Below are 27,387 nucleotides of genomic sequence, written 5' to 3' on the forward strand. Positions count from 1 at the left end.
AATGTAGCATCAAACTCACAACCTTGTCAAAACTGTCCAAAACAAAGGCCTGAACTTGGAGGGCTTGTATCTCACTCTCCAAAGCAAAGAAAAAGGGGCTTTCTAAAGCAAAAGAAAGCTTATATACCAGAGAAGATCCACTGAGGAGGAGAGGCACAAATCCGCGTCACGTCGCCATAGCTAGCTTCTTCAAAGTCGACTGGTTTTTCTTTGTTTTCTCCTTGAATATGCAGCCATTGCTGCTCAAATTTCAACACAAGATAGCCCAAGGTATGGAGAAGCTTCCCCTGAAAGGAATTAGAGAAAGGTGGAGCAGGCACAGAGAAAACGTAGAACAGAGATTCGACGATCTGCGCGAAATGGCGACCAACAGAGATGATGATACTTCAATTCCTTCCAGGTGAAGGTTCGCCCCTTTGAGAGGTATCTCCAGGAGGAAGGGCTTGGAGAATGGAGGAGAAACGGAGGAGAACAAGCTTTAGCAAGATTTGGGAAGAAATGGTGAAGATGAAGAAGAAGATGATGATGTGGCACAAATGTACTCAAGGGGGATCAAAGGGCTCTGATACCATGTTGGTGTACTGAAAGGAAAGCATGGAGTGAACACAAACTGAGAATTCTTGCTTATGGAATGAAGAAAGGTGAGGTCCTTAAGTAGGCACCTCTTACATGATCACTGACATCACTGATGACCTCTGAGCTCCACAATCATCTCCTCAATCTGCTCCTAAATTCTCTCAATCATCCTATGTGGCTTCTATCACCACCTAACTGTGCTTATGGGCACCTAACTGTGCCTCTAGCACACACACATAGAAACCAAGGTGTGCCTGAGGCATACACCTTGAGATATCCCAATGCAGATTGAACAAAGGAAAGAGGGCATCAGGATGCTGATGGAAACACAAGAAAGGGGGAAATGGGCAGTTTACAGTGACATAGGGTCATTATCCAGGACTGGAGAGCCCCAAACTAGGAGTACACAGTCTATGGGACCATCAGTGCTTTGTCATTCACTTTCTGAAATGCGAAAGGACTCCGTTGTCCTTGTCAGGCAATTTTTGCAGAGACTTTCCAGGGGGAACATCTTGTAGTGTACACTGAGACACAGCAGAGCCCAGAGAGGGACTACCCATAGTACATGGATACACATGGCAGTCTGCATACCATCCCGAGACCCACACAGGCAGAGGGCTAGAGTATCAAGACTCTTCCAATCCCATCTATAGGCACTGATCACATTTCACCAACATACATGAGCACGCCCACTATATATATATTGCCCACATGGAGGTGGTCACACTGTAGAGAACCACATCATGGGATCCCCTGCCTTCGTGCCATAAATTTCTGATCTCATAATGCACCCCCTTATACCAAGAGGAGACTCTCTTTGCTAAGGAGACACCGGGACTGAGACCTGCACACCCAGTCAGTAGGAGAGTCGACACAGGTCCTATGAGCACCTGACACATTCATCATCGTGGCATCTCGACATCAGGCTGCCTCACGATGTACCTGCCCAGTCTACTATGAGATCCGTGGACAATACCACTGGCTTTTCCAGGAGGGGCACAGTTTTCTGCCTCCATCAAGTAATCCACTTTCATGACCAGGTCTGCGTTGATCTCTATCTGAATGAGATGTGGGGACACAGAGAGACCCTACTGAAAAATATCACACAACAAGAGGTAGCTTGAGCACAACAGCATGTCACATATGTCTACACATTTGAGCTAGTTTTGAGCTTCTTAATGTAGCACTTAGCAAGGGCCCTTTGCCTCATCCCATAGTGGCTTGTATTGTACCTTGTCTCATCTCGTATGCCTATAAGGCCTCCCGGAGCCTCTCTCTCTCTCTCTCTCTCTCTCTCTCTCTCTCTCTCTCTGCACCCGCCCCTCAGCCCTCTAGCTCCGCAGCTTTATCTCGAAGCCCCAAGGTCAATAATGCGACTATTAACTATCACAAGGATCTTGAATAAATGAGGGAGCATTATGCCACTAATTCAGACTTTGGAGAGATTATGCAGCATATGCAAGACCGGCAATCAACAAGTCAATATTCAATGAAGGATGAAAGATGATTGCCTATGCATCATCCGAGACATGAGGCAAAAGATTCTAAAGGAATGCCATCATATGTTGACCATAGAGGAATTGCAGCTACCACTCAAACTTTAAAGAGGTATTTTTATTGGCTCGCTATGCGTAAAATATAAGTTTGGTACGGAATGCCTTACTTGTCAAAAGGTCAAATATGACAGACAGAAGGCACCTCGCCTACTAATGCCTCAACTTGTTCCTCATGCACCATGGTAAAGTATTGCAATGACTTCATTTTTTATTTGCCATGATCAAAGTCACGAAATAATGGGATATGGACTATCATTGATGGATTCAACAAACACGCCCGCTTCATTCCAGTACACAAAACCATAAAGACAAATCATATGGCCAAGGTTTTTATGGCACAGATCTTTAAGCATATCTCTTTAAACACCATGGTATGCCAAAGTCCGTTGTCAGTGACCAAGACCCATGAATGACCAGCCTATTCAAGAGCCCATTGTTAGATAATATGGGAACAAATCTAAATTTTTCTTCTCCTTTCCACCCCTAGACAGATGGTCAACATGAAGTAGCAAATTCAACGGTGTTAGATCTTTTGAAATGCTACATGGCTGACCAAAAATTAGATTGGAAAAACTACCTTCACTTGTAGTTTGCATATAACAATACTGTTCACACCTTTGAGGTCGTTTATGGAAAGGTGATTCTGCCATTTATCTTGAGGACCAAAGAGGAGATATTTGCAGCTGATCAAAATGTCAAATGACAAAGACCTCCAAACAACTTTCAGTCAGGTTCAGACAGGAATAGAAAGGTATCAAGAAAAGCATAAGAAGACTGCAGATAAGCACAGGAGACAACTAGATCTCAAGCAGGGCGATTGGGTACTTTTGAAGTTTAAAAAAGTCAAGCTCCGCAAGCTTAAAGGCAAAGAGAAAGTATATGCAAAGCTATCTCCCAGGTATTATGGGTTTCAGATGAGATTAATGAGGTTACATACAGATTAAAACTGCCAAAGCATTGGAGAATTCACAATGCCCCTCATGTGAGACTTCTAAAGAAATATCAAGAGGAGGAGCCTACAAAGCCAAAAACAGAAGATCCACGGAATTGGATGAGCTCAAGGAGGTCCTTCAGCCAAAGCAAACTGTGTACTATATTGTACGCAAAGATGCCAAGGCAAGGAATTTTATGTGTACCTTGTAAAATTCAAGAACTATTCAGCATTGAATGCCAAGTGGATGGATAAAGACATGTTGTCTGATCATCCATAACTCCTAGATATTTACAAGGAAGCTTTTCAATTGACGTCAACTGAATAGAAGCCAAGGGAATGTCACCAAGTTGTAAATACTCCAAGTCAAAGTTCCAATTGACCATTTACACGATCATAACTATAGAGCTTTTCATTTATTTAATTATGATAAACAATTTTTTTTCCCCCATTCGTCAAAGTATTCACTTCAGTCAAACATACTTAACTCCAGTTAAGTATGCCTAACCTTGGTTAGGGAGACTTGGCTTAGGCCAAGAGGATTCACTACAGTTAACCAGAGCATTACAGAGCTGGCTTCTCCAGAGAGTTATGACTTCGGTAAACAAGGCTTGAATTCGGCTAAGGAGGGTTGACTTCTACCAGCCAAGATATTCTAGACTCCGATCGAAGAGTTTTGGCTTTAACTAAGGCGCCTTGACCCATGGTCAAAGCCCCTTAATTACGGTCAAGAGGGTTGACCTCGGTCAATCAAAGTATTTTCTATGTTATGTACGCACATGTATTTGGTGGGGATGCCCAAAGTGACTAGGATTAATCTAACATTTTATTTGGCATGCAAGCGCTAACTGTTAATGGGTGCCGTGGTGGTATGTCTCGTTAATTGTTGCAGGTGCCAAGAGGGGTTTGAAAACCTAAAGCCTTATGGAGCTTAGCAAGCAATCAAGAGATACTCCGTGTGGCCAAGCGCTATGAAGGCTCCAAATTTTCCCTTTAGGGACATGTAGTCTAGCCAGTAGTTTTTATATTGACAAGTGGCATGTTGCCAAAAGGATGAGCCATGGGTTCTTGTAAAAGTTTGATCACATTTGTATTATTCAGCCTCGAGCTGCAACGTTGTACAGAGATTTTTACTGTGAAATAAAGACCATACCGAGGGGTCCATCCTGTTGATTCTAGGCCCTAGTGTGTTTGTAGAGAGAAAAAGAAAGAAAGTTGTAGTAACGTCTTCGAGAGGCCTCACGAGCCTATGAGACAAGGTACAATCAGCAAAATAATTCATACAAGCCGCCATGGGCTGAAGCAAAGGGCTCGATAAGGCCCTTGCTAAGTGCTAAGCTAAGCTAATGATCTCATAAACTCAAAACTCGAAAAACACTCTCTGGGTTTCTCAAGAGACTCCAGTAGGTAATGCGAAAGCTCCGAGGACATATCCGAGAGTCGAGGTATCCCTCCGATAAGACACAAAGATGTCACGTATCTGTAGCTCTCTAGCTCTGTCTGGTCGTGGCAGGAGGCGTAGTCTCCAGGATCTCTATATATGGTGGACCGTGGGGCGACATCCAAGGTGACACCTTGGGTCAATCGATCCCCTTTGAGGATGGGCTAGATTCTATCGTGCGTGTTGGTCATCCTCTTTGACGCCTGCTCTAGGTCATCTATGCCCGCTGATCCATGCTATCCTCATGTCTACTATCTCCTCATCCTCTACTCCGATGTGTCCCGGGGCTGACTCAAAGATATAAAAATCAATGACGTGTCTCTGTGCCTAATCAGTGTCCTATGGTGCTGTCCCCTCTAGCTGTCTGATCTGGTGTAGCAGAGTCTCTCTGTGTTGCCACATCTCTATCAGAAAGAGGCCAACACAAACCTGGTCATGGAAGTGGATCAAAGGGGAGAGTGGGCGAACCCATGTCCCTCCTGAAAGAAGCAATGATAGCGTCCTTTGATAGTAAGTAAGGCAAATACATAGGAAATGCTCCTCCGTCTCCATTGCTGCCAAAGTGCATAGCCTGGTCTGTTGCTCTCTGAGTGTGCATGCGGCCCTCCTTGCCTCGATCCTCAACTAATGAGACGAGACCAACATCTGCCCTATCGCAATCCTCAGCACGTGGGTAACTTGTCTATCCTCCAAATACTACGGTCTGATGATCAATCCCTCCTCTGATACTCTCTGGAAATGGTCTCGGTAGAACTGGATCTTGGTAGGGAACTCATGGTCCTCCTCCCCAAGTCCATGATGTGTATGACTGGAGTAGGTCCAACCATATGATACGGTTGATCTCATCTCGTGGGATCTAGAGGGATGGGGAGTCCAAACTATACTAAAAGGCGATCGATTTGAACACCCTGAGACCAAAACCATTTGGAGATGCGTGCAAACCAAGCTTGGTTGTCCCAGCTCTCAGCTAGCCATCTAGACTAGGCATCTCCATCTCTGTAAGGCCCATACATTGTGTAGGTATGTCACTATCTAAAAGGGGCATCGATCAGCAATGGTGTCATAGTGAACTCAGCATGTATGATCTGGTGGAGAACCGATGGGTTACTCCTGATCATCCTGAATCCGAAGCGCCAATCGATCACTTGAGGAAATCGTTGTATGAATCATTCTATTTCACAACAAGGTGCTATTGTCATCGGTTGTGATAACCAATCATGCATTTCTTTAGCCAAGATGATGCTGACAATTCTGAGACAAAACACACAAAATGGTAGATATCACTATCACCGTGTAGATTCCATAAAAGGATCCAACCCTAATCACAAGTCATAACACAATCAGTAGTAACAACAAATCATGTAGCATCCAAACTCACTACCCAACCACCCATAACTACAAATCATGTAGCATCCAAACTCACTACCCAACCACCCCCAAGCACATGGGCTAAAGCTCAAACTCCCACAAGCCCATTCATATCGGGCATCCCCTACCACCAAAACCCATTCCCAAGGAGCCTTCGACATAGCATCTCATGGTTCGCCATGTAGATCATAGTTGCCAGACGTTTGGAAACGCGTTTGCAAACGTTTGGAAAATTTTCCAAACGTGTTTCGATTCAAAATTTTCCCTAGGTGCTTGCTTTACCAAAAATTATATGCCTACTATACAAGTACACATTCCCAGACCTAAAATGCATGATTTCACGCACTAATGGCACCCAAAACACTGAGGACATAGAGGAAAATATTTCAGCAATCTAATATGTTCATACACTCTGAATTGAGCCTAGGAAGGCATTTTCCAACAAAGCCTAATGGCGATAGCTCCTTCAACAATTTTGATAAAAATTAGGGTCCAAAATTGACCTTAGGGCCTTTTGCACAAAAACCACTGCCAAAAAACACGTTTTTATTTCCAAACGTTTGGCAACGTTTGAAAACATTTCAAACAATAAAAAGCGTGTTTCATTGGAACTATGAATCTAGATGACAGGAGCCTTAGCTCTCCACACCATCCAATGGTGTGTGGACATTGAATGAATGCACAATAGCCTTGATAACTCTTATATAGAAAAGCACCTCGCTATAAACTGTCACTTTGCTATTGTCCAAGTCGTCTAGACCCACGTAAGCTTGCGTCTCTCAATCCCAAATCCCCCTAGCCTTGCTAGAGTAAATCCACTAATCCAAGGATTAGGATCCAGGTACATAACATACTCCCCTTCTTCGAGCGTGTGCTTTTCAACACCATTGGGAAAGTTTTTCTATAAACTAGCAATTGACTCCTAGGTTGAGTCTTCTTCAAACCTATCCAAGTCCTCTAGACCCACATTAGCCTGCTTCTCTTAATGCCCCTTAACCTTGCTACATTAAGTCCACCAATCCAAGGATTAGCATCCAGATACATAACATACTTCCCCTCGCTTTTAAACAACATTGGGAAAGTTTTTCTGCAAACTAGCAATTGACTCCCAAGTTGAGTCTTCTTAAAAACTACCCTTAAATATAACTTTGAACTCTGAAATCAACTTGTTCTTGAGTTCCCTTTTCCTAAAATCAATAACTCTTTCAAGTTTCCTCAGCAATATAGGTCAAAGCGACAACTTCCACAAGTGCTTAGGGTGAAACGAGACTATTCCAGGGCCCAACACCTCTTTCAATCTATTTACATAAAAGATCGGGCAAACTTTCACATGTGGAGGCAATTCTAGTTTATGTGCAAACTCACTAATCTTTTTCAAGATCATAAAGGGTCCACAATACCTCTAAGGGATAACTTCTAGTTTATGTGGGGCCAGTTTGGGGGGTCAGCCAGCAGCATGCTGGTCGGTGGACTTTGAGGAAGCATCTACCCCTATAAAAGGGGCCCCTTGAGGGGCATAATATCATCCAGCAGATCAGCCAAACAAGGAGCAGGAAGGAGTAGCAGAGCCTCATCCTTAGGCCTACATCCAAGAGGTAAAGGAAAGCCAGAAGTGGCTGCAGACTAGCCCATAGGGCTGAACCCCAGCCTGTCTACCAGGGCAGCAAGGTGCTGAGGTCTAGATGGAGAGCCTACATACGCTCGAGGTGGAGCACGCGGGCTCAGAGATCTAGAAAGATAGTAGAAGAACCCTTTCGTAAGATCAAAGAACCACATCCTTGTGGGACTCTGGATCTATCTTTTGTATTGTCCATAGCTTTGGACAAAAATATATTCTTTTGGTGGATTCTATATCTGGCTTGGTTCACTGTCTATTTGCTAGTCTGCACACTACATCTATGTGAAGCACATTAAGTAAAGAAGTTCACACACACACACACACTTTTTTTTTTTTTTGGTGAGAAGAAATATATTATTACTGTAAAATAATTACATTCATAGTTACTTCAAAAGCGGAGTAACTACTACTCAACTGAAAATCTCAATATAAGCTATAAATACATCATGTTCAATCAAATGAGTTTGAAAGCAATCATAAAATGATTGCCGCAGAGATCGTTTGAAAAAAACAAAAGATGGAAAAGTAGGATCACCAAAGACTCTATGATTTCTGTCCATCCAAAGAGTCCACAGTGCCCAGTAGCCACCCAAACAAAAAATAAATCAAAACCCTGTCTAGCTGCATGAAAACCAAATAACCAGAAGAACCTGCCAAAAGTAACAGTAGGAAATCTCGCTCGAAGCCCCTGTCGAATGAGAGCGAGGAAATCACAAGTGTGTGGACAGTGCCAAAAGATATGAAGCACAGATTCAACAGAATGTAGACATCTGTGGCAAACCGGGAGCAATATGTCTATGCGCGAGTAACTGCCCAGATAGAAAAATGCCAAGTAGGACTCGCCAAAGGAAAAGCTATTGCCGAAGAGGGACTTTATAATGCCAAAGGAGACGCAGCCACTTTCTCCACCAATTTAGTGGGCGATCCATATGCCAAACAGAATTTGCTCTGTCAGAAATCCAAGGCGGAAGTAACAACACTTTATACAGAGAAGGCACTGTGATATGTGAGAGCTTCAAAGGACGGGCTGAAGAGGAAGAAGAATGTAGAGTCCAATCCTCAAGCCTGTCCTGAAATTTCAAACGAGGTACCCGCAAGAAAGGTTGAAGCATTTCAAAAATTTTATGCCATAAAGGACGATAATGAGCTCCCAAACCATATTTGCTAGCAGCCGTAGAAAAAGATAAAAGAGTGCCATCATCCTGAAGTACATCCGCCACACAAGAAATGCCTTTGAAAGCTATAAAATAAGAACGCCTGGGTTCTTGTATAGCCAAAGAAGGGTGGAATACTTTGGACTAATAAATATTCTCAGCCCTCAAGGAATTTCCCGACAAAGAATCCCTGCCGTGCCATTCCAAGTGGGATAAAATATGCTTCCAATCAAGAAGCAAACGAGAGACAAAAGGGCAGCCTCTGATCTTTCCTTGAATAGAGCCAAATAGAAAATCCCACTGTGTAGGCTGCCAATGCCCAAAAGCAGAAGTATCAACATGCAATAAAAGAGAGCGGATCACGAAAGCCCAAGGCTAATCCCCTTGCATAAACTGCAACATAATTTGAATATTGAGTATGCTAAAACCCCGTGCATCTTTGGAGAGCAGAGATGATGCATAGAAAGTAATCTGAGACTTTTCTTGCCATTTTTTAAACACCAAAAAATCTCAATGAAGGAAACCAGATCTAACTTAGTGAACATGATGAGAGGCAGATAGAATTGTATGTATGCTATCAACATGGATTGCGTTATTTGCAATCGAACATGTAATGGCCAAGTTGCAAGCTTTTAATATTCAAATTTTGCCCTCAACTTTGTGAGCACCCAATCAATTTGTTGAGAACAAGTGAGCCCTCAACCTAGAGGATAGCCAAGATGTCGAATCAATTGAGAAGTTGGAACAATTTCCCCAGGCCACAAAAGACTATGCCAGTCTTTAGCATGCAACGGCAGTAGCTTTGATTTCTGAAAATTTACATGAAGACCAGCAACCAAACCATATGTAGAAAGAGCCTGCATAATCATGGAGAGATTGCTCTGAGTATTTTTCGGGGTAAAGAAAGAATCATCAGCATATGCTTGAGCGATCGTGCTACGGCTGCCAAGAATTTCCAATCCGTTCAGCATGCCAGTGTCCAAAAGGTGGTCCATATATTGAAGCATTGGATGAGTGGCTATGGCAAATAGTAAAGCACTGAGGGGACATCCTTGCCGAACAAAACCACCAAGAGTCCAAGTTGTAGAAATATCCCCTAAAAGTATGCAAGCAGCTTTACTATCTTGATATAGCCAATCGATAACTTGCTGCATTTTTGTGCCAAATCCCAAGGCCTGCATAGTTGATGAAATAAAGTCCCACTTAACAATATCAAAAGCTTTGGCAATATCAATAGCAAAACATCCTGCTGCATAAATTTAGCATATTCGATTCCAACATAAGCATTAGCAATGTTATCTATGATATGCCTACGAGGAACAAAACCATATTGCGCACGATGCAACCCATCATGTAAATAGCCTTTTAGCCGATCAATAATTATTTTGGTAGTAAATTTGTAAATGACTGGCATAAGCATGATAGGTCTCCAATCAGCCAAAGATTCATAAATTTGCGTTTTTGGAAGGAGTTTAACAAGACCTCTCTTCCATGTGTCTGGCATTTTCTGATTTTGCCAAGCAAAGTTCACCATATGCAACAATGTATGCTTCAAAAGAGACCAATATTCTAGAAAAAACTCAACTGTAAGACCATCCCATCCTGGAGATTTCCATCTACCACAGGATTTGATTGCATCTGGCAAACCTCTCAGTAAAAGGTTCCTCCAATTCCAAAGCTTGAGTAGTGGAAATAATAGGAGAAACATGCCGCAAAAGAAAATTTCTTGCAGACAAAACTTGCTGCGAGGGAGGATTTGCAGAACCAAACTGCTAAGAGAAATTATGTATACAAACAGAAGCAAGTTGTGACCGTGCTGTAGTCCATGAACCATCAGGTAGAAGCACCCTGCAAATGTTTGTTTTTAATCTCTTCTGATGCAAGCTTTTAAAAAATTGTTTGGAAGAGCAGCCTTTATCTGTAAAAGCTCTTTGTCTTGCTCTAGTCTCCCATTTAGCCAATTTCCTGTTATCATTGATTTGAAGACAATGTTAAGCTTGGCATAGTGTTGTTTGCTCATGCAAGGACAAGGGACGAAGATGACTGAGTTCAGTGAGGTCTTGACAAATCAATTTGGCCTGAGCAACAGTTTCCCTCAGAGTCTTCATGTAAGACTTACCATAACCTCTAATTACAACTCGCATTTTGGAAACAACAGAATCCCATGCATTATCAATATCAAAGTGGCTCTGAGAAGACAGAGATTGATATGCTTCAGTAACCATTGCCTTGAAAACAACATGTTGCAAATAGCTATTGTTGACAATCAGATGTCCCCTTTGAGGCAGTCTATCATCTGGCATATCATAAAAAGATAATCTCAACCATAACGGTGCATGATCTGAATGCATAAAGGCATAGTCAATCCACATTTTGCATGTAAAATCATCATTTTGTTGTGGAGCGACACTATACCAACAATCCAGACGTGCCTGATAAGAAGAAAGGGCATTATGTTGGAAAGTGTATCCTGGTGACAAAGGCTGCAATTCCTTCCAAAGATCAACCAAATCAAGATGCATCAGTAATTGCGACCATGCATGCCTTTCAAGGGTTAACATATGAGTATTTCCTGATGTATTGTCACCCTGTTGCGGAGCATTATTGAAATCCCCACATATAAAGGCATGATATCTCCATGGATATCGTTGCATGTCATCCCAAATTGTACTTCTATCCCGAGAAGATTGAAGTGCATATATAGAAGCAAATTCAAACACCTCGCCTTGAATGATGCATTAAAGAATAATCCATCTGCCTTAATTGTCATTTAAAGCAATAACTGGCTGAAGCTCGTGCTTAATCAGAAAGACCACACCTGAGAAAGAGTGCTCCCCAGCATAGAAGATATTATAGCCATTGTAATGACCTGTCTTTCCTGCATAGACATGTTGATTGTGTTCTTGTAAAGCCACTATATCAGGTTGAAATCTATTGATATACAACCACACATATTTCCATTTCCTACTGTCACACATCCCCTGAACATAAAGTGTAAAGCATTTGATATGAGCAGTCATATTTCCAAATATTTATAGGAGAGAAACAGCTATGTACAGCAGCAACCTTAAAGATGTCAACCCTGCATTTCTACCTCAGGGTCAGGGCCTCTTCCCTGAGAAGAAACATCTGCCTGAGGAGTAGACAACAAAGCAGCAACCTCTTATTCAAGGAAGAGGGTTCTGCTAGCTGTCACTGCAGCCCATGTGATCCCAATTCCTAAATTGACCTCTAGAGAGTTTCCACTAGAAGATGCACCATTCCAAGTGCGAGGGGGTGGAGGTCGTCGAACAGAAATAACTTTTCTTGGACTTTGCTATCCATCAATTGGAGTTTTTGGTCCTTTTGCTGAGGGTTGAATGTCAGAAAGCGAAGGGAAAGAAGCAGTCCCATTTGAAACCATTGGAGCTTTGCCTTTATCTTGATTCACAAAAAACTGTCTATTACCTTTATTTTTATTCCCAATAGAGGCAGGAGCATCCTTATTAGGCATCTGAACAGGCAAAGTGACAAGAGGCATTTTATGCTGACTCATTGGACACTGCGAAGCCATGTACCCAAATTTTTTACATTCAAAGCAAGCCCCTTCAAATAATCCCCATTTCAATTTATAAAATGCACTTCCCATGTCAACATTGTTCACCGTAACTGAATAAGATTGATGTGGGGTTATCAGTATCCCAGAGAATGCAAAATTGATTAGAGTTGCCGTTAGGTCGTTGTGGGCAAACCACTTTGCCTAAAGTTGCTGCAATTTTAGGCAAGAGTGAAGCCATGCATTGCGGGAAGTCTACAACTTCAACCCAGACCGGACATCTGTGTCGGATCAAAGCCTAAAAATCCCTTGTGGGAGACCATGGCAAAACGTGCACCATTTGCTTTCCAAAAAAGAGTGGCAAATGTTCCAAAAGCATTTGCCTATGAATCTCATCTACCATAATGACCTCAAAAAAACCTCTAGCTGCATAGTGTACCTTCCAAACAAACGAGCCAACCAGTGTGCGGGTCAACCAGTTGCCTACCTTTGCAGCAGGTTACATCCAACCTGGGAAAAATAAAATAACTGCTGTGTCTGCAAATCCTTCATGCATGACATCATAAACCAGTTGTGCTTCAACAGAATCATGCACTGGGTCATGCTAACCCTCAGCCTGCTTTTGCTTTTTGCATTGAACCGATTGATCCTTTTGAAAAGTTTTTTCATAAGAGTATTCAACCATGTCTTCTGAAGAAGATGGAACCCAAAAAAGGGGGGTACCTATAAAGTGATAATAGAGAAAAAACAGCCCACAAAGAAGAAGAAAATAGTGTATTTGCAAGGAGAAGAAGGGAAAAGAGAGATTTAGGGATTTAGAGAGAAGAAAATACAAGTTCTGTAGAAGAAAAGAGAAAAAAACCAGTAAAAGTTCCCAGATGAACTATATTTCAGAAAAAGAAGGGAGATTCTGGCGATGGAAAGACTAAACAAGACCCAGAAACCAAATAGGAGAGAAAGGGGAAGAGAAAGCCCTCAGAACCAGCGTACAGATGCAGTCCGTGAGCAAAACCCTGCACAAAAGCGGCCCAGGAGCAGGGAATCAACTAGCAGCAGCAGCTTGAGCATGGTGGGACAGGCCGGCAGGTCCGTACACCTGTACGAAAACTGTACAGAGCTATGGCGGGCTGTACAACAGGTAATTAATGCCCCAAAACACCGTTTTTTGTACTCTGATATGGCGCAGCAGGTAGAGGCAAACGGGCTGGTCTGAAGAGGCTAGGGAGCTGATGGGAAGGCTGGAGCAAGGGCTGCAGGTCCTCTCTCTCTCTCTCTCTCTCTCTCTCTCTCTCTCACACACACACACATACTCTCTCTGTGATCTCTCTCTCTCACACACACACACACACAGTGTGAGCTCCTAGGCTATTCTATCAATCTTCAGCTAGGTGTACCCTCTGTTGGTCGATATCTAACAATGACGAGTTCCCTCGAGGTGGTGCAAGAAGAGCAGTAGAAGTAATTGAGCTTGTAGAGACTAATGTTCGTGGTAGCATGCAGACTACGTTGAAAGGAGGAAATTACTACTTCCTCAAATTCACATATAATTTCAGCTGAAAATTTTTAAAAAGCTACGCGAGTGGTTGACTCCCCTTGCTAAGTACTTCACTCGTAACTCTGGATCATAAACGAGATGTATAAGTAAATCGTCTTTACCTATAACTTCCCACCTCTTATGACATGTTGGATGGCTTTATAAATGCATGCAAAAGAAGAGAGAAAACAATATATAGCTTCATAAGACTAGAATATATCCAATCTTACAAATTAAATTTTTTTATAGAACTAGAAAAAGAAGAAAGGAAAGAAGGGACAATGTAAGCAAATTTAGACAAAATTATGAGTAAATGAGAAAAATACAAAAGCAAAGCTACACTTATGGCATAAGCTGCCATCTCACAATTGAAGAGGGATAGCATGTACATGAGTGTGTCAATAATACACATAACGTAGCTTGTCTAGAACTATGTATACAAATTAGAGTTTCCACAACCCTAGATAATGTGGTAGTGCCACATGGCAAACCAAAACAATTTTACTTTCCTCTTACGTAAAGAAGCTATGCTACCCAAGCGTGACTGATGTCAAAATTTGAATTGGCCACTAGTTGGTTTTTAAAAATATCAAAATTTGATAAAACCAATGATAATTTCTACCATCGTGTATTGATGTCACATGCACCCCTGCACTTGGGTGCAAGGTGACACACTGGCTACATCAACAAGTGCATAATAGTTCCCAGATAGGAGACTTTGTCGTATGCTGTGACCCCTTTGTGAGCCCTTGTCCAGGGACAGTTAGGCACAAGCTACGTAGGTCAGTAAGTCAGTTCTTGTTCTTCACTAGTACCCACTGGAGAACAGTAGGTTAAGTGTTTCCATCTTATAGTTTAGGTCTTGGCCTAGGTTAGGAGTCCCTTTAGGGTCCCCAAAGGCTGGACAGGTAAGCAGGGAAGGCAGCCTGCAAAGGCTGCCCAAAAACTCCCCTAGCAAATGAGCCAGGGAGGGCTTTTTATAGGCTGGTTGTAGGCCAACCAGTTTGTAAAACAGACCGACTCAGTCGGCTGTTTACAGACTGGGTTGGCTCAATCCAGCCCTATAAAAGGGCCCCTTGGCTGGCCCTCTTTCCTCATTCAGATGCCTTCAGCTCTCCTACAAGCTCCACTCCAGCCTCCTTGTGCAGCCCCTGAGATCCTCAATTCTGGCCCTACTCTAGCCTCAGTCCCTTGGCCATCAATTCAGCCTGATCTGAAGGTGTCCACGCAGCACAACAGTCGAAGGTTTGGACCAGCAAACGGAAAGAGATTTGGACACAGTCTCCTCAGCTTTTCTCAGTTTTCTTTACAAACTACACAGCCTACTTCTTAGCTCTTGTTTCTCAGTCATATCTCAGCTCTCTCTCAGTATCTATTACTCTCAGCTATCACACTCTCACTCACGCGGTAACCCTGCATTTCCGGTAGACAGCACAAGCCTCTCCCTTGCCTTGCAGAAGCATCCAACATCGTCAGTGTGGACAGCATCAAGGTCTCGGTACTGGTTGTTGTTGCCTCTCAGGTCTTTGGGTCTGCTATACGTGTGCACAGTGAGCTCTTCAGAAGCGCGTTCCGTGCTCTCTCCAAGAGTGTTCTTTGTATTTCTCAGTTCTCCAAGTATAAAGCAAATTCTCCCCTGATTGGGGGAGGGGGCCCTCAGTGGGTACAGGGACCCAATCGGTTGTCGACTCTACTCTCTCTCTACCCTCATCTCCTTTCTCTCTCTATGGTAAACAACACTCATTCCTCGCTAAAGCTTTAAGAAGGTCTTGCTGTGAATAACACGATCAGATTGCCGTTGCATGTTACAATTGTTCATGGAAAAGTAAACTCATGGCATAATGTAACCTAGCTTGAAAAAACTTCCCTAATCATCTTTGAAAAATTTATGCTTAGACGCTTGTGCATGCAACTTCTCCACCTTGTAACTTGCAAAACAATCTTCGAATACTCACCAATGCACCAAAATATCATCTAACAACACCACACTATAATTTCCTAAGTAGGGGCAAGATATATCATCAAAGCTGCCAATTGCGTTAATGACACAAAATGCTTAGGTAATTCATACCGTAGTGTTGTTTGGGTCATTATCATATGTAAGAGATTGCGAAGAAGATGGCGGGGTGCTGTATGCCGGTGATTGATACGAAGCTGTACTCAAACAAATACAATCCTCAATAGTCAGATGCAAACCAAGCAAGCACTAATCATCAAGCAACCAGTCAACATTCCAATTTGACAAAGGAGGGAACCTTCGTTAAACATAACACAAATGCTCTTTTTACTAGAATGGTATATGCACACATGTGCCTTTCCAAATAAGAAATGGGCACATCAAAAGCAATCCCAAGTATAAACCACATATAAAGTGAAACATGTACCACACTCCTAAAAAAACAGAGAATCCGAAACAAGTGGTGGACTTATACATGCACATTGCACTATACCAAGGCCAATAATTCCTTTAGATTGCCATAAGCCATCACTAGCATGTGGACGAAGCCAACAAATAGATGCATAGTTACCACACCTACAATGAGAAAATGATGACAGTGATGATGACCATCTCTCTACAAGGGTCTTAGCGAGCCCATTGCTTCAGCCCACTGCGTCCTCTATGAGTCATTCTATGATTGTATTGTCTCATAGGCTGCGAGGCCTCTTGAAGACACCTCTCTCTCTCTCTCTCTCTCTCTCTCTCTCTCTCTCTCTCTTCCCCCCCTCCCTCCGGACAGAGGGGATGATTCGAGTTATAGCAGCAAGACACAAAGGGAAATGGGCTATGCAAAATAAATGAAGAACTCTGACTATGGTCAAATAAAAGGTCAACTTTGTATTTAGCTTGGAGTATTTACAACTTGGTGACATCTCCTCGGCTTCTAATCAATTGGCCTCAACAGAAAAGCCTCTTTGTCAATATCCAAAACTTGTGTGGATAATCTAACATGTGTTCATCCATCCACTTGGCATTCAATACCGAATAATTCTTAAACTTGGCAAGGTACCTATAATTTACCTTGCCATGGGGTCCCTTGCATACTATATGATACACAATCTGCTCTGGCTGGAGGATCTCCTCCAACTCATCCACATCTGGTGGATCTTCCAATATAGCCTCTATAGGCTCCGGTGATATTTCTTTAGTAGACTCACGTGAAATGCATTGTGGATCTTCCAATGCTCTAGCAACTCCAATCTATAAGCTACCTTATTGATTTCATCAGTGACCCGAAAGGGGCCATAGTACTTGATAGACAGCTTGGCAAACAATTGCTCTTTGCCCTTAAACTTGCAGAGCCAAGCCTTCTCAAACCCATCCCCTTGCTTGGGGTCTAGCTGTCTTCTATGCTTACCTAAATCTTTCTTTTGTTTCTCTGAGATCTCTCCGTTGCTGTCCGCGCTCTCTGAAGATAGCTGACATACTGATCAGCTGCATATATCTCATCTTTAGTCCTCAGGATTTGTGGTAGAATCACCTTTCTCAAATGGGACTTTTCCTGTGGAGGTATGAACCGTTGTATGCAAACTCCACGAGCGAAAGGCACTTTTCCCAATCTGATTTCTAATCAGCCACATACTAAAAGATCTAAGGCAAATGAATTTGCTACGTCACTTTGACCATCTGTCTGGGGAAAAAGAAAAAAAATTCAGACTCGTCCCCATATTGTCAAATAAAGCTCTCCAGAATATTGGACTGGTCATTCTGGCATCTCGATCAATGACAATGGACTTTGGCATTCCATAGTGCTTAAAGATCTAGGCCATGAAGACTTTGGCCATGTGATTTGCCTTAATGGTCTTAAGCACCGGAAGATCTGCAATGGCATATAGGCCTACTACATGGGCAGGTGCAAGCTGCCATGTGGGCAGCAAGGACAGCAAAGGATGCGTCAAAACAATGTACACAGGCCTTGGAGCTGGGACAAGACCGCAACAGATGCTGAAGCAAAGAAAACCCTGCAAGAACAACCAAAAAGGGCCTGCCAATACACCTGCAGATCTACACAGAAGACAGCGGGTCGGGGCAGGCAGAACAGCATCAGAACAGCAAGTCACACTACAGCAAGGCTGCCATGTGGCAGTAAGGCACTACCTGTGTCTGCAGATCTGGGTCGGGCCAGTCTGCAGACTGGTCGGTAGACTTTGGGCATCCAGCCCCTATCTAAGGCCCCTCCAATGGGCAGGCACTCATTTCAGGTTTTGGGGCTTTTGGTGCCTTCGACTGGGATGCCTACACAGCAGCAGGGACGTCCAAAAACACATACAAACAGTGCCTCATATCGGGCAGCCATCACAGCAGCAAGGACGACAGGAATCAGGGGAGACTTGTGCCTCACCATTGGCTGTCCACTGGGCAGCAAGGAGGTGTGTTTGCAGGAAATCCCTACGCAGCCAACTGAAGCTCTAGCAGAGCATGCAAGTTGACAATGTTTTGAGGGTGCGATGAGGACGTAGAACAGTTTTTGTAGTTACAGGCATCCACATCTAGGCAGCACCTTGTTGCTGAGCTTTGTACAAGGTCTTCTGCATCCTTGGATCAATATATATTTATTGTTTCTACTCTCTTGAGCATAGTTCAATTAATGTATGCATCTCTCTCTACACAACTGCACACATTACAGAAAGCTGTGAGATTTGAAGATTACTTTGAGGTGAACAATACAGGCAGAGTACTACAGCTCAAAGACAACTTCATTCTTTGAGGATGAGAGAGTGACCTCGACCAGCTCCTTGTCGCAGACGAGTGCCAAGAGCTATAGTTCCAAGACAGACATCATCACTTGTCACAAAATCCCGAGTCCTTTTGAAACCCAAAGATTTTTAGTCATGAAGCCCCAAAGACAATTGTTGGTGTCATCCAACTTATCCTCTTCAGCAAGGACTCCGAACACATCACTGGTATTTTAGGCCATCTCAGATAAATGCACAAAAATACGACCTCTCAAAAATTCACTTGCTCTGAATTAAACTGCACCAACAAAATTCAATAACCCCCAAGATAATGCTTGGCCAAAGTCTGCACAATCTGGCTGAAATCTGACTTGTAACTGCAAATGAAAATCCCCTTGGCACAAGGGCCAAAAAATGTAAGCAATGGAGACCAAAACCCCTAAACTTATGAGGCCAAAAATGCAAGCAATGGAGACTAAAAGCCCTAAAGTTATAAGGGCAAAAGACACTCCAAATGCAAGCAGAAATGAGGCAAAGCTAAGCAGGAAAGTTGCAACCTGTATAGCAAGCATCCAAACCTGTACAGCCGTACGTACGGCCTTCCGTACGTGCCCTTTTTTGGGGGAAAATAATCAGGGTGCCCATAAGTCTAAAAACCTTGAAAAAACGTTTTTTCAGCCCCTATTCTAATCCATACGTCTGTCCCAACTCCTGACCTGGTCCTCGAATCCCGAATAGACCCAATTGCTGCCAACTAAGGCCCGACTTGGCTGTGGTTGGCTGTGGCTGGCTTCAAGGCTGCCTATATAAGCAGCTCTTTGCTCCTTTCTTCAACAGGAAGGTCCCCTCAAGGCTCAGGCTCAAGCTCAGCCCTTCACCTTGCATCTCGCCCTTGTGCAGCCTTGGCCCCCTACCTGATCCAAACTCTAAAACTCAGCTCAGGAGCAAGCATCAAGGTAAAGCTATAGCTGCTCTCTTTTCCAATTTTCCAGTAGTTATGGCTGCTCTCTTCTTAGTTTAGTTGAAGGAGATCTTCAACAGCCTACAAGGCTTCAAGTCCTCTTTTGCTCCTTTGCCTTATTTGCCCTCTTTTGCAAATTTGCAGCTTGCAAGTCTGCAATTTGGAAATGGGAAGACAAAAAGGACCTGAATGGAAATTTGTAGAGATGTTGAAGCCTTTGGGGAAGGGCCAGTACACAAGTACTACCCTCATAAATGGGATGGAGGACCGATCCACATAAGGGCACATTTTCTTGGGCTTGGGGGCTTAGGGGTTGAGAAGTGTACCGCCCCTCCCGAAAATGTGAAAGAAACTTGTCAAAGATTGCAAGCAAACGCAGATCTGAAAAAGGCTACAACACAGATTGATGCAGATCTGCAGATGTGGCTGATTTGGGGGATGCCTCGATGAGTGGTACTACAAGTGGAAGTGCATCTGCATATGAGCCAAACAAAAGAAATGGGAGAAGTCAAAGGGAGTCTTGGCCAAGGCATGGGGGTCACAGGCATGAAAGGAAGCATACATTGCCCTTCGTTGCTTTTTCTTTGCAAAGGACATTCCTCATTGGAAGGTAAGGAGCCCTTATTTTTTGGAGATGGTTCGTGCAATTGGCCATGTTCAGCCTAGCTTCAAGCCTCCATCCTACAACGATTTGCACACGAAGTAGCTAAGAAATGAAGCAATAAAGAGATGCCACAGTTTCGGGATAAGTGGAAAAGATATGGCTGCAGCATATGTTGTGATGGCTAGTTTGACACTTGGCGTCGGCCTATAATCAATATCATGGTCTCTTGCATTTTTGGCTCTGCCTTCTTGAAGTCAATGGACACAAGTGGGCAATATAAGTCAGGGGAGTACATTTTTGGGAATTAAAAGATGCCTTCCTTGATGTTGGGGCTCAATGTGGTGTAGGTGTGTATGGACAGCGCATCTAACTACGTGCGGGCAGAAGAATTGCTGGAGGAAGAGTAGCCCCATATTTTTTATACAAGATGCACATGCCATTGTCTTAACCTCTTGTTTGAGGACATTGGAAAGCTCCCATGGGTGAAGCCAGTGTCGATACATGCTAATATGATTGTGACATTTGTTACTGAGAAACACATTGTGTTAGCAATGTATAGAAATTTCAGCAAGAAGGAATTGGTGAAGCCTGCACAAACACAGTTTGCTTACATGTTTATCGTGTTGGCAAACTTGTTGGATGAAAGCATTTACAATGGATTGCGCCGCATAGTTGTTAGTGATGAGTATTGCAGGAAGAAGGTGTTGATGCACTCTCCATTGCATGTGGCAGATTTTGTTCTCTATCCTATTTGGAGAGAGAAAAATCCAGATGGTGACGCATAATGGGTGGATGGATGTCATAGAGCAGTACACAAAGTATGATGTTGAGCGCCAAGGCACATTATGTGATGAGTTGGATATTTACAAGTCCATGTCAAGCATAATTGCTCGTGCAATTTGCGAAGGACGAAAAAAGAATGCATCAAGGGGTGAAATGGTGTGAGACATTTGGGGCTCACACACCAAATTTACAGCGGTTGGCTCTTCGAGTGCTCTCACAAGGCACATGTGCTTCTCCTTGCGAGAGGAATTGGAGCACATTCTCCCTTATCCATACTAAAAGAGGGAATAGGCTGCTTCCATACCGAGAGATTAGTATACATCCATACTAATTTGCGTCTCATCTCCAAAATCAAGGAAAGGGGATTTGAGAAGATAGATGTGACCCTAGAAATGATCAACAGGTTGCTCACCTTGCAAAAGAATAGAGGGATAAGAGATTGCAGCCAATGGAGCACTTTTTCTATTGGCCAGCTTTGGATGTTGCTACAGCTTCAAGTAGCTCTACTCTTTTGGAGTCCCATGGCAAGGCAGATGGGGATGATAGTGATGAGGAGGAGGAGGATGAGGAGGAGGATGGCATTGATGCGGATGATGATGAGAATGAGGATGAGGATGCAGCTTGAGGCTTGAGCGTCATCGGTTGTGAATCGTGGTACATTTCAATTTTCAGCTTTATTTCCAGGCTGTGGCAGCCTTTTCTTATATGATGTTTTGGTGTAGTACCGACTTCCAAGTTTCTACTACGTACTACCTTTGATCATGATGTTGTGATGTAGTATTGATCTATCATTGACACTATGACACTATGTATTAGAATCGAGATTCCAGATGCCTCTGATCTCTGGAGGTGGACTCTTTCATGAATCCTGACTTTAATATTAATACAAGTTTGATGTTTCAAGTTGAAAGTTGAAAGTTTTGTAGCTCTATGTCAATGTAATGTGCACAATGCATATATATATATATATATATATATATATATATATTAATGGGTAAAATTAGGGTCACAAATTATGATCACATATGTTTCAGCCCCAGGGGCTGAACCATACTCCAATCATACTTCTGTACTCATATGAAGTATGCGTATGGTAACGTATGAAAAAAACTATGACTGCAGCAGCTCCAAAAGTTCCAAAAGTCCACAAAAGAGGCACCCAAATCTATAGAGGTGACGGCTGAGTGAAACAAGGCTAGACAAAAGAGATTGTTTGCCACAAAAGTGAATTATTTTGCTGGCCAGAAGTGCTTTGTAAGGGCGGGGGAGGATTGGGGGAGCGAGAGGCAACCGACTCTAATACCAATTTTTGAGAAACCAAAGCAGGGTGCACAAGGGTGGGGGAGAAACAACTCTATGAAATGTTCCATAAAAATTGTGATTTGTCCAAATGGCACTTCTTGAAATTGTAATTTCATACAGAGCTGGTTCTATCCCCGTTTGCTGAACTGATGCATCATCTCGATGTTCCTCTTCAACAATTCACCATTCGGAAATGTCAAATGGGTAGATGATCAAATTGGAAGCGTTCTCCCTCATTACTCATATAATGACTGCAAAGCCTTCAGGACAAGCATGGAAGATATTGCAAGATTACAATACAGGCAGAGTATTGCAGCTCAAACAACTTCAATTCTTTGAGGATGAGAGAGTGACCTTCACCAGCTCCTTGTTGTGGACGAGTGCCAGAAGCTATAGTTCCAAGACAAACATCATCAGTTGTCACAAAATCCAAAGTTCTTTGAAACCAAAAGATTTTAGTCATGAAGTTCCAAAGACAATTGTTGGCGTCATCCAACTTATCCTCTTTAGCAACGACTCCGAACACATCACTGGGATTTTATGCCATCTCAGATAAATGCACAAAAATAAAACCTCTCAAAAATTCAATTGCTGTGAATTAAACTGCACCAACAAAATTCGATGCTGCACAAGCTAATGCTTGGCCAAAGTCTGCACAATCTGGCTGAATATACCTAGATGAATCCAGGAACATTCCCAAACTCGTCCTCTAAAAACACAACATAGTGCAGTTTCAATCTCATGATAGTCACTCACAAGGTTGAAAACCATAAACTCCATCATGCATGGCAGGGACTAGCTACTATGACATCCCCACTGACGTCATCGGCGCCCAACAGTGGGTGTAGACCATAGTATAAAAATATGCTCTCACACATACAAATCCACACACCCACACATACTTGAGCATCAATTTATACAAAGTCTTCGTACTGAGTTTCTGTCAGCACTCCGGAGGTGAAGGGCAGACTCAGCCATGATGAAGGCTAGCACTAAAGGAGAAGGCTAATCAAAAGGTAGTCCAAAATCTCTTCATTCAAGCTACAACTGCTTGTGAAGTCTAAACATTTTCATTTTAGTCTCTCCCCAACAAGCATCTAAATCTAAATCTAGCTGATAGGGCAACGCACCATTTAAGATAGAAAGAATTATCACAATACCAGCAGGCTGCAACTGGCTGAAATCTGACTTGTATCTGCAAATAAATATCCCCTTTGGCACGAGGACCACAAAATGCGAGCAATGGAGACTAAAAGCCCTAAAGTTATGAGGGCAAAAGACACTCCAAATGCAAGCACAAATGAGGTAAAGCTGAGCAGGAAAATTGCAGCCTATATAGCAAGCATCCAAAAACAGCAGTATTTGCCTCCAAAACAGCAAAAGAATAGGTCAATTGTTCAGGACAGCAGTAGATGCTACTTCCAGATTAGGGTTTTCTGCAAGAACTTTAAACAAGAAGCAGCCACTCTGAAACAAATTTAAAACCTAAAAACAGGTCTGGAATAGATTCAAAGCCCTAAAAAAGAGTTTGTAGCAGATTCAAAACCCAAAAAAAGGGTCTAGAAACACTTCAAAACAGCTCACCCTGTCTCAAATCAGCTACACAGCTTGAAATCAGCGAAAACACTACCAAAAGTGAGTCGAACACATCTAGAACAGCTCTGAGCGCTTGACAACCAGTCAAAAACCACCAAAAATAGGTGCAGCTTGTTAAAAAACAGGTACAACAGGTCAAAACCTGAGAAAAACTCCTCTAAAATGGGTCATCCAGCTCTGCAGCAGCTCCAAAAGATCCAAAAGTGCACAAAAGAGGCACTCAAACCTGTAGAGTTGACAGGCGAGGGAGGCATGGGGGAGCAAGAGCCAACCTGTACTACTACCAATTTTTTAGAAATCAAAGCAGAGTGCACAAGGGTGGAAAAAAAATAGGTGGCTGAACTGTCTATACAAAATGAGAGTTTGAAATGCCGTACAAGGGTATAAAACCCTAGGGTGTAACCCTAACTAAACCCTTACAAACAGCTAACTTGATTGCTAAGTGTGTTAAAGGAGGAAACCTCAATGAGACAAAAGTGGCCCTAACCTTATTTAGTACTAACCTAACATTGACCACTGCAGTAATATTTCCACACACACACATGTATATATGTATGTACATGTAGTTAGAGAGAGAGACGGAGAGAGAGAGAGCTCATATGTATATATGTATGTACATATAGTTAGAGAGAGAGATAGACAGAGATAGACACACACACATATTATGTATACGTAATATATATTATGTACATATTACTTATACATAATGTGTGTGTGCGTGTCTCTCTCTCTCTCTACACACACATATATACTCGATTGCTTTTCTCCCCTTATCTATTGGTTGGCCTGCAAATCAGTATCTGAGCACTAGCTTACTTTCAGCTATCTCAAGATCAACATCTGCAATGTGTCATACTCACGACAACCTTTCACAAAGTTACACTGTTCAACGCTGAAGGAAACAATTTCCCAGATCCAAAATCCAAGACATTGTAAAGCAATGTTCAAGAATAAGCTTTCCAATGCATGAAAAAGCAATACACAGTCAAACCTTCGAATAATACACAAAACCGATTAGTGAGAAGTCATGAACAGAACGAAAAGAAAAGGTTTAGCTTTTGGTGATATGATTCATTATATATATCATGATTTGAGAGAAAAACCTGTTATGTACCTTTTGCGTTCATCTGCTGTGCAGGAGCCATAGCTTTTCTTGGCGTAGCGGCACTGATTCGCATTGGTCTACTTGAACAATATACACCATTCATTTCAGTCATTGCTCTAGACCTTTCAGATTCTTCACCAAATCTCACAAAGCCATAACCCTTAGAGCGTCCAGTGTTCACATCAATGACCACCTTTGCACCTTTTACAGAGGGATAGCGCACCCTGAAGGTTTCTTGTAAAATATAGTCAGTTACATCAGGAGCAAGGTCTCCAACGAAGATGGAATGTTCAGGCCCTGCTTCAGGTCTCCTTTCGCCAATTCCAAAAGAAGCCCAATTCAGCCTAAACGGTTGCTCTGTTTGCGGCATTTGAGTACCATTATACGTTTGCAATATTTTCTCAGCAGTGGAGTGGGATGTAAATTCAACAAAACCATAGCCTTCCGGATGCCCAGTGAGCTTATTTCGGATAAGCTTCACAGATGCGACCTGAAAACCAAGTATTCATTAGGCCTGTGTCACCCAGTATGGAGACATAGATTCCAGGTCAATATTTTCCAGTTTGAAGGCCCGTGAACGTTTCTAAAGTTAGCCAATGTGTGCCTATTCCAGACAATGTCATCAACCAGAAACTAAAACGTTAAGTTTATCCCAATGACTAGATGTGAAGACTCACGGACTTCGCATCTAGTCTCACGGACGCACTACAACGGGGCATATTTATAACATATCTTTATCATTTGGGGTGTTTACGCATCCGTTATGATATCCCATAGATTTCTACCTAGAGTTGACGAAGATGTACGCACAGATTACACCCGTAGGAAATTACAACAGGGATTTAAAATCCCCTACACCACACGCACGCACCAGAAACAAGAACAACCAAAGCAAAGGTGGGAGGTCTTGTACTTGCACCTACAAAAGTGCGTCGGTTCGCAAGACTCGTTACCTCGTTTGTATGAGCGAAGCAGGAATAGACATAATTGTCGTCCATCCAAAACTGGAGGTCTCCGATCCAGAGGGTTCGGACCTCCTCCTGAGTTTGGGGCTGATGGTGATGATGCGACTGCTGGGAGTAGACAGACTGCTGCTGCGATTGCATCATCGACCACTGCTGGTACTGCTGGTCGGTTTGCATCTTGTGAAACTTGGAGAAGAAAATCCTGTGTGTGTTTTGTGAGAGTGTTTGTGTTTCTGTGCTTGTCTAAGGAAAAAAAAAGAGAGGGAAAGATACATAGAAGGATGGGTCTGTCTTTATAGGTGCATTTTGGAAAAGTATTTAGACCCCCTAACATTTGGAAATATTTGACCAATTGCCCCCCCCCCCCCTTTCCACTTTGGGTGTTCTCCCACCTCATCTCGCTTCCATCTCATCCCGATGCTTGTTCAGCACAGGCTGTCATGGTGGCCGGTTGGCCCGGTGGGCCGCTATGCGTGTGCGGTAGGGAAGAGCAAGATCCCTCCCAATTGCAAAGTATTCAAAACACGTATTAATTTGTGAGAAAATGAGGGTGGGAATGGTGGAAATGCAAGGGGAGAGTGATTAGTGAGGGAGCCCCTCTCAAAGAATTTCCCTTTTCTAAAGAGACTTGAGAAATGGAAAAAGGGAGGCCAATGTGTGCACAAAAAGCAAAGGCATGCATTGCGATTTTGGTTGTGGGAGTAAAAGTCAAATCCTTTAGCAAAACTCCAAACATTTTTCAGGGCAACTTTAACAAGAGAAACCCCTAATGGAAAAGTATAGACTAAGGTGCTCGTCATTCTTCAATCCCTATAAGTGGACATATAAGCATAAGAGGGGACTTGTAAGATTGAGTGCCTTATATGCTATATACATGGATGTGGAGTTAACAATTATGTAAAATCATGTAAATTTTCAAGTATAGGGATACTGTAAATACGTACTTTGCTTGCAAGGGCTATAGATGGCCCAAGTAAGAGAGGGTGTACTCCTCGCACATTCTTGGCAATGTTGTCTCTCTCTTAGAGGCCCAACACACAAATAAAAGTGTGTCAATGATGGCCGACATTGAGAGTGGGAATTAAACCCAAAAGAGGAAGATAAGCATGTGCTTGCCTAGTAATGATAGGTGTTTAAAATCTAGCCCTTTTGTGTATAAGCTAAAGTACTAGGTGGTCAATGAAGTAGTTCCCTATATTGTTTAGATTAAACCTTTAAATGTTGCAATTCTCATATGTGCTAGATGAGTAGTGAAATGCATGATTATGCTAGCTCAAACTAGGAATACGTTTTTTTTTCATCTCTTAATATTGCATCCACAAAAATGGGATGCGATAAGGTCGGGGTTCGTTGGTAGTGGAATGGTCATCCCAGTAACAAGCTACACGTCTCAATATGAGTTCATCTGTCTCGATCGACGATGGTAATGAGAGGCCATAGACACTGATGAGATTGAATGCTCACTGGAACCCCCTCTCTATATCAGAAGCAAGTGAAGTTTGTTGCATTGGATTGACGTCTTGATGAATTGCTCAAGGCACATCTAAGATATACATGATTTATAGATTGAGAACACAACTATGAACACAATTTGATCTACGAGACAACATTACTACAAATGTAGAAGAAAACTCGACAAGATCGTACACTGGCATATCTATGAGTAAAAGAAACTAACAAGTAA

At 42.7% G+C, this 27,387-nt stretch overlaps 1 protein-coding gene across 2 annotated transcripts in view; it reads right to left on the reverse strand.

Annotated features, from left to right (window-relative positions):
* The window catches only part of LOC147889502 (polyadenylate-binding protein RBP47B'-like), a 40,857-nt gene extending 14,872 nt beyond the window's left edge, over positions 1–25,985 (reverse strand). For both annotated transcript variants that reach the window (XM_087391186.1, XM_087391187.1), the window contains exons 1-3: positions 25,692–25,985; positions 24,748–25,228; positions 15,785–15,867 (exon numbers count right to left, since the gene is read on the reverse strand). In XM_087391186.1, coding sequence (XP_087247312.1) covers positions 15,785–15,867; positions 24,748–25,228; positions 25,692–25,880 — 753 coding nt within the window. In that variant the 5' untranslated portion in view covers positions 25,881–25,985. The remainder of the gene's footprint in view (positions 1–15,784; positions 15,868–24,747; positions 25,229–25,691) is intronic.
* Positions 25,986–27,387: the final 1,402 nt, after the last annotated feature.

Source organism: Dipteris shenzhenensis, chromosome 20 (genome assembly GCF_047967505.1).
Source record: "Dipteris shenzhenensis isolate YYH24624 ecotype China chromosome 20, Dip_SZ_1.0, whole genome shotgun sequence".
Taxonomy (NCBI): Eukaryota; Viridiplantae; Streptophyta; class Polypodiopsida; order Gleicheniales; family Dipteridaceae; genus Dipteris; species Dipteris shenzhenensis.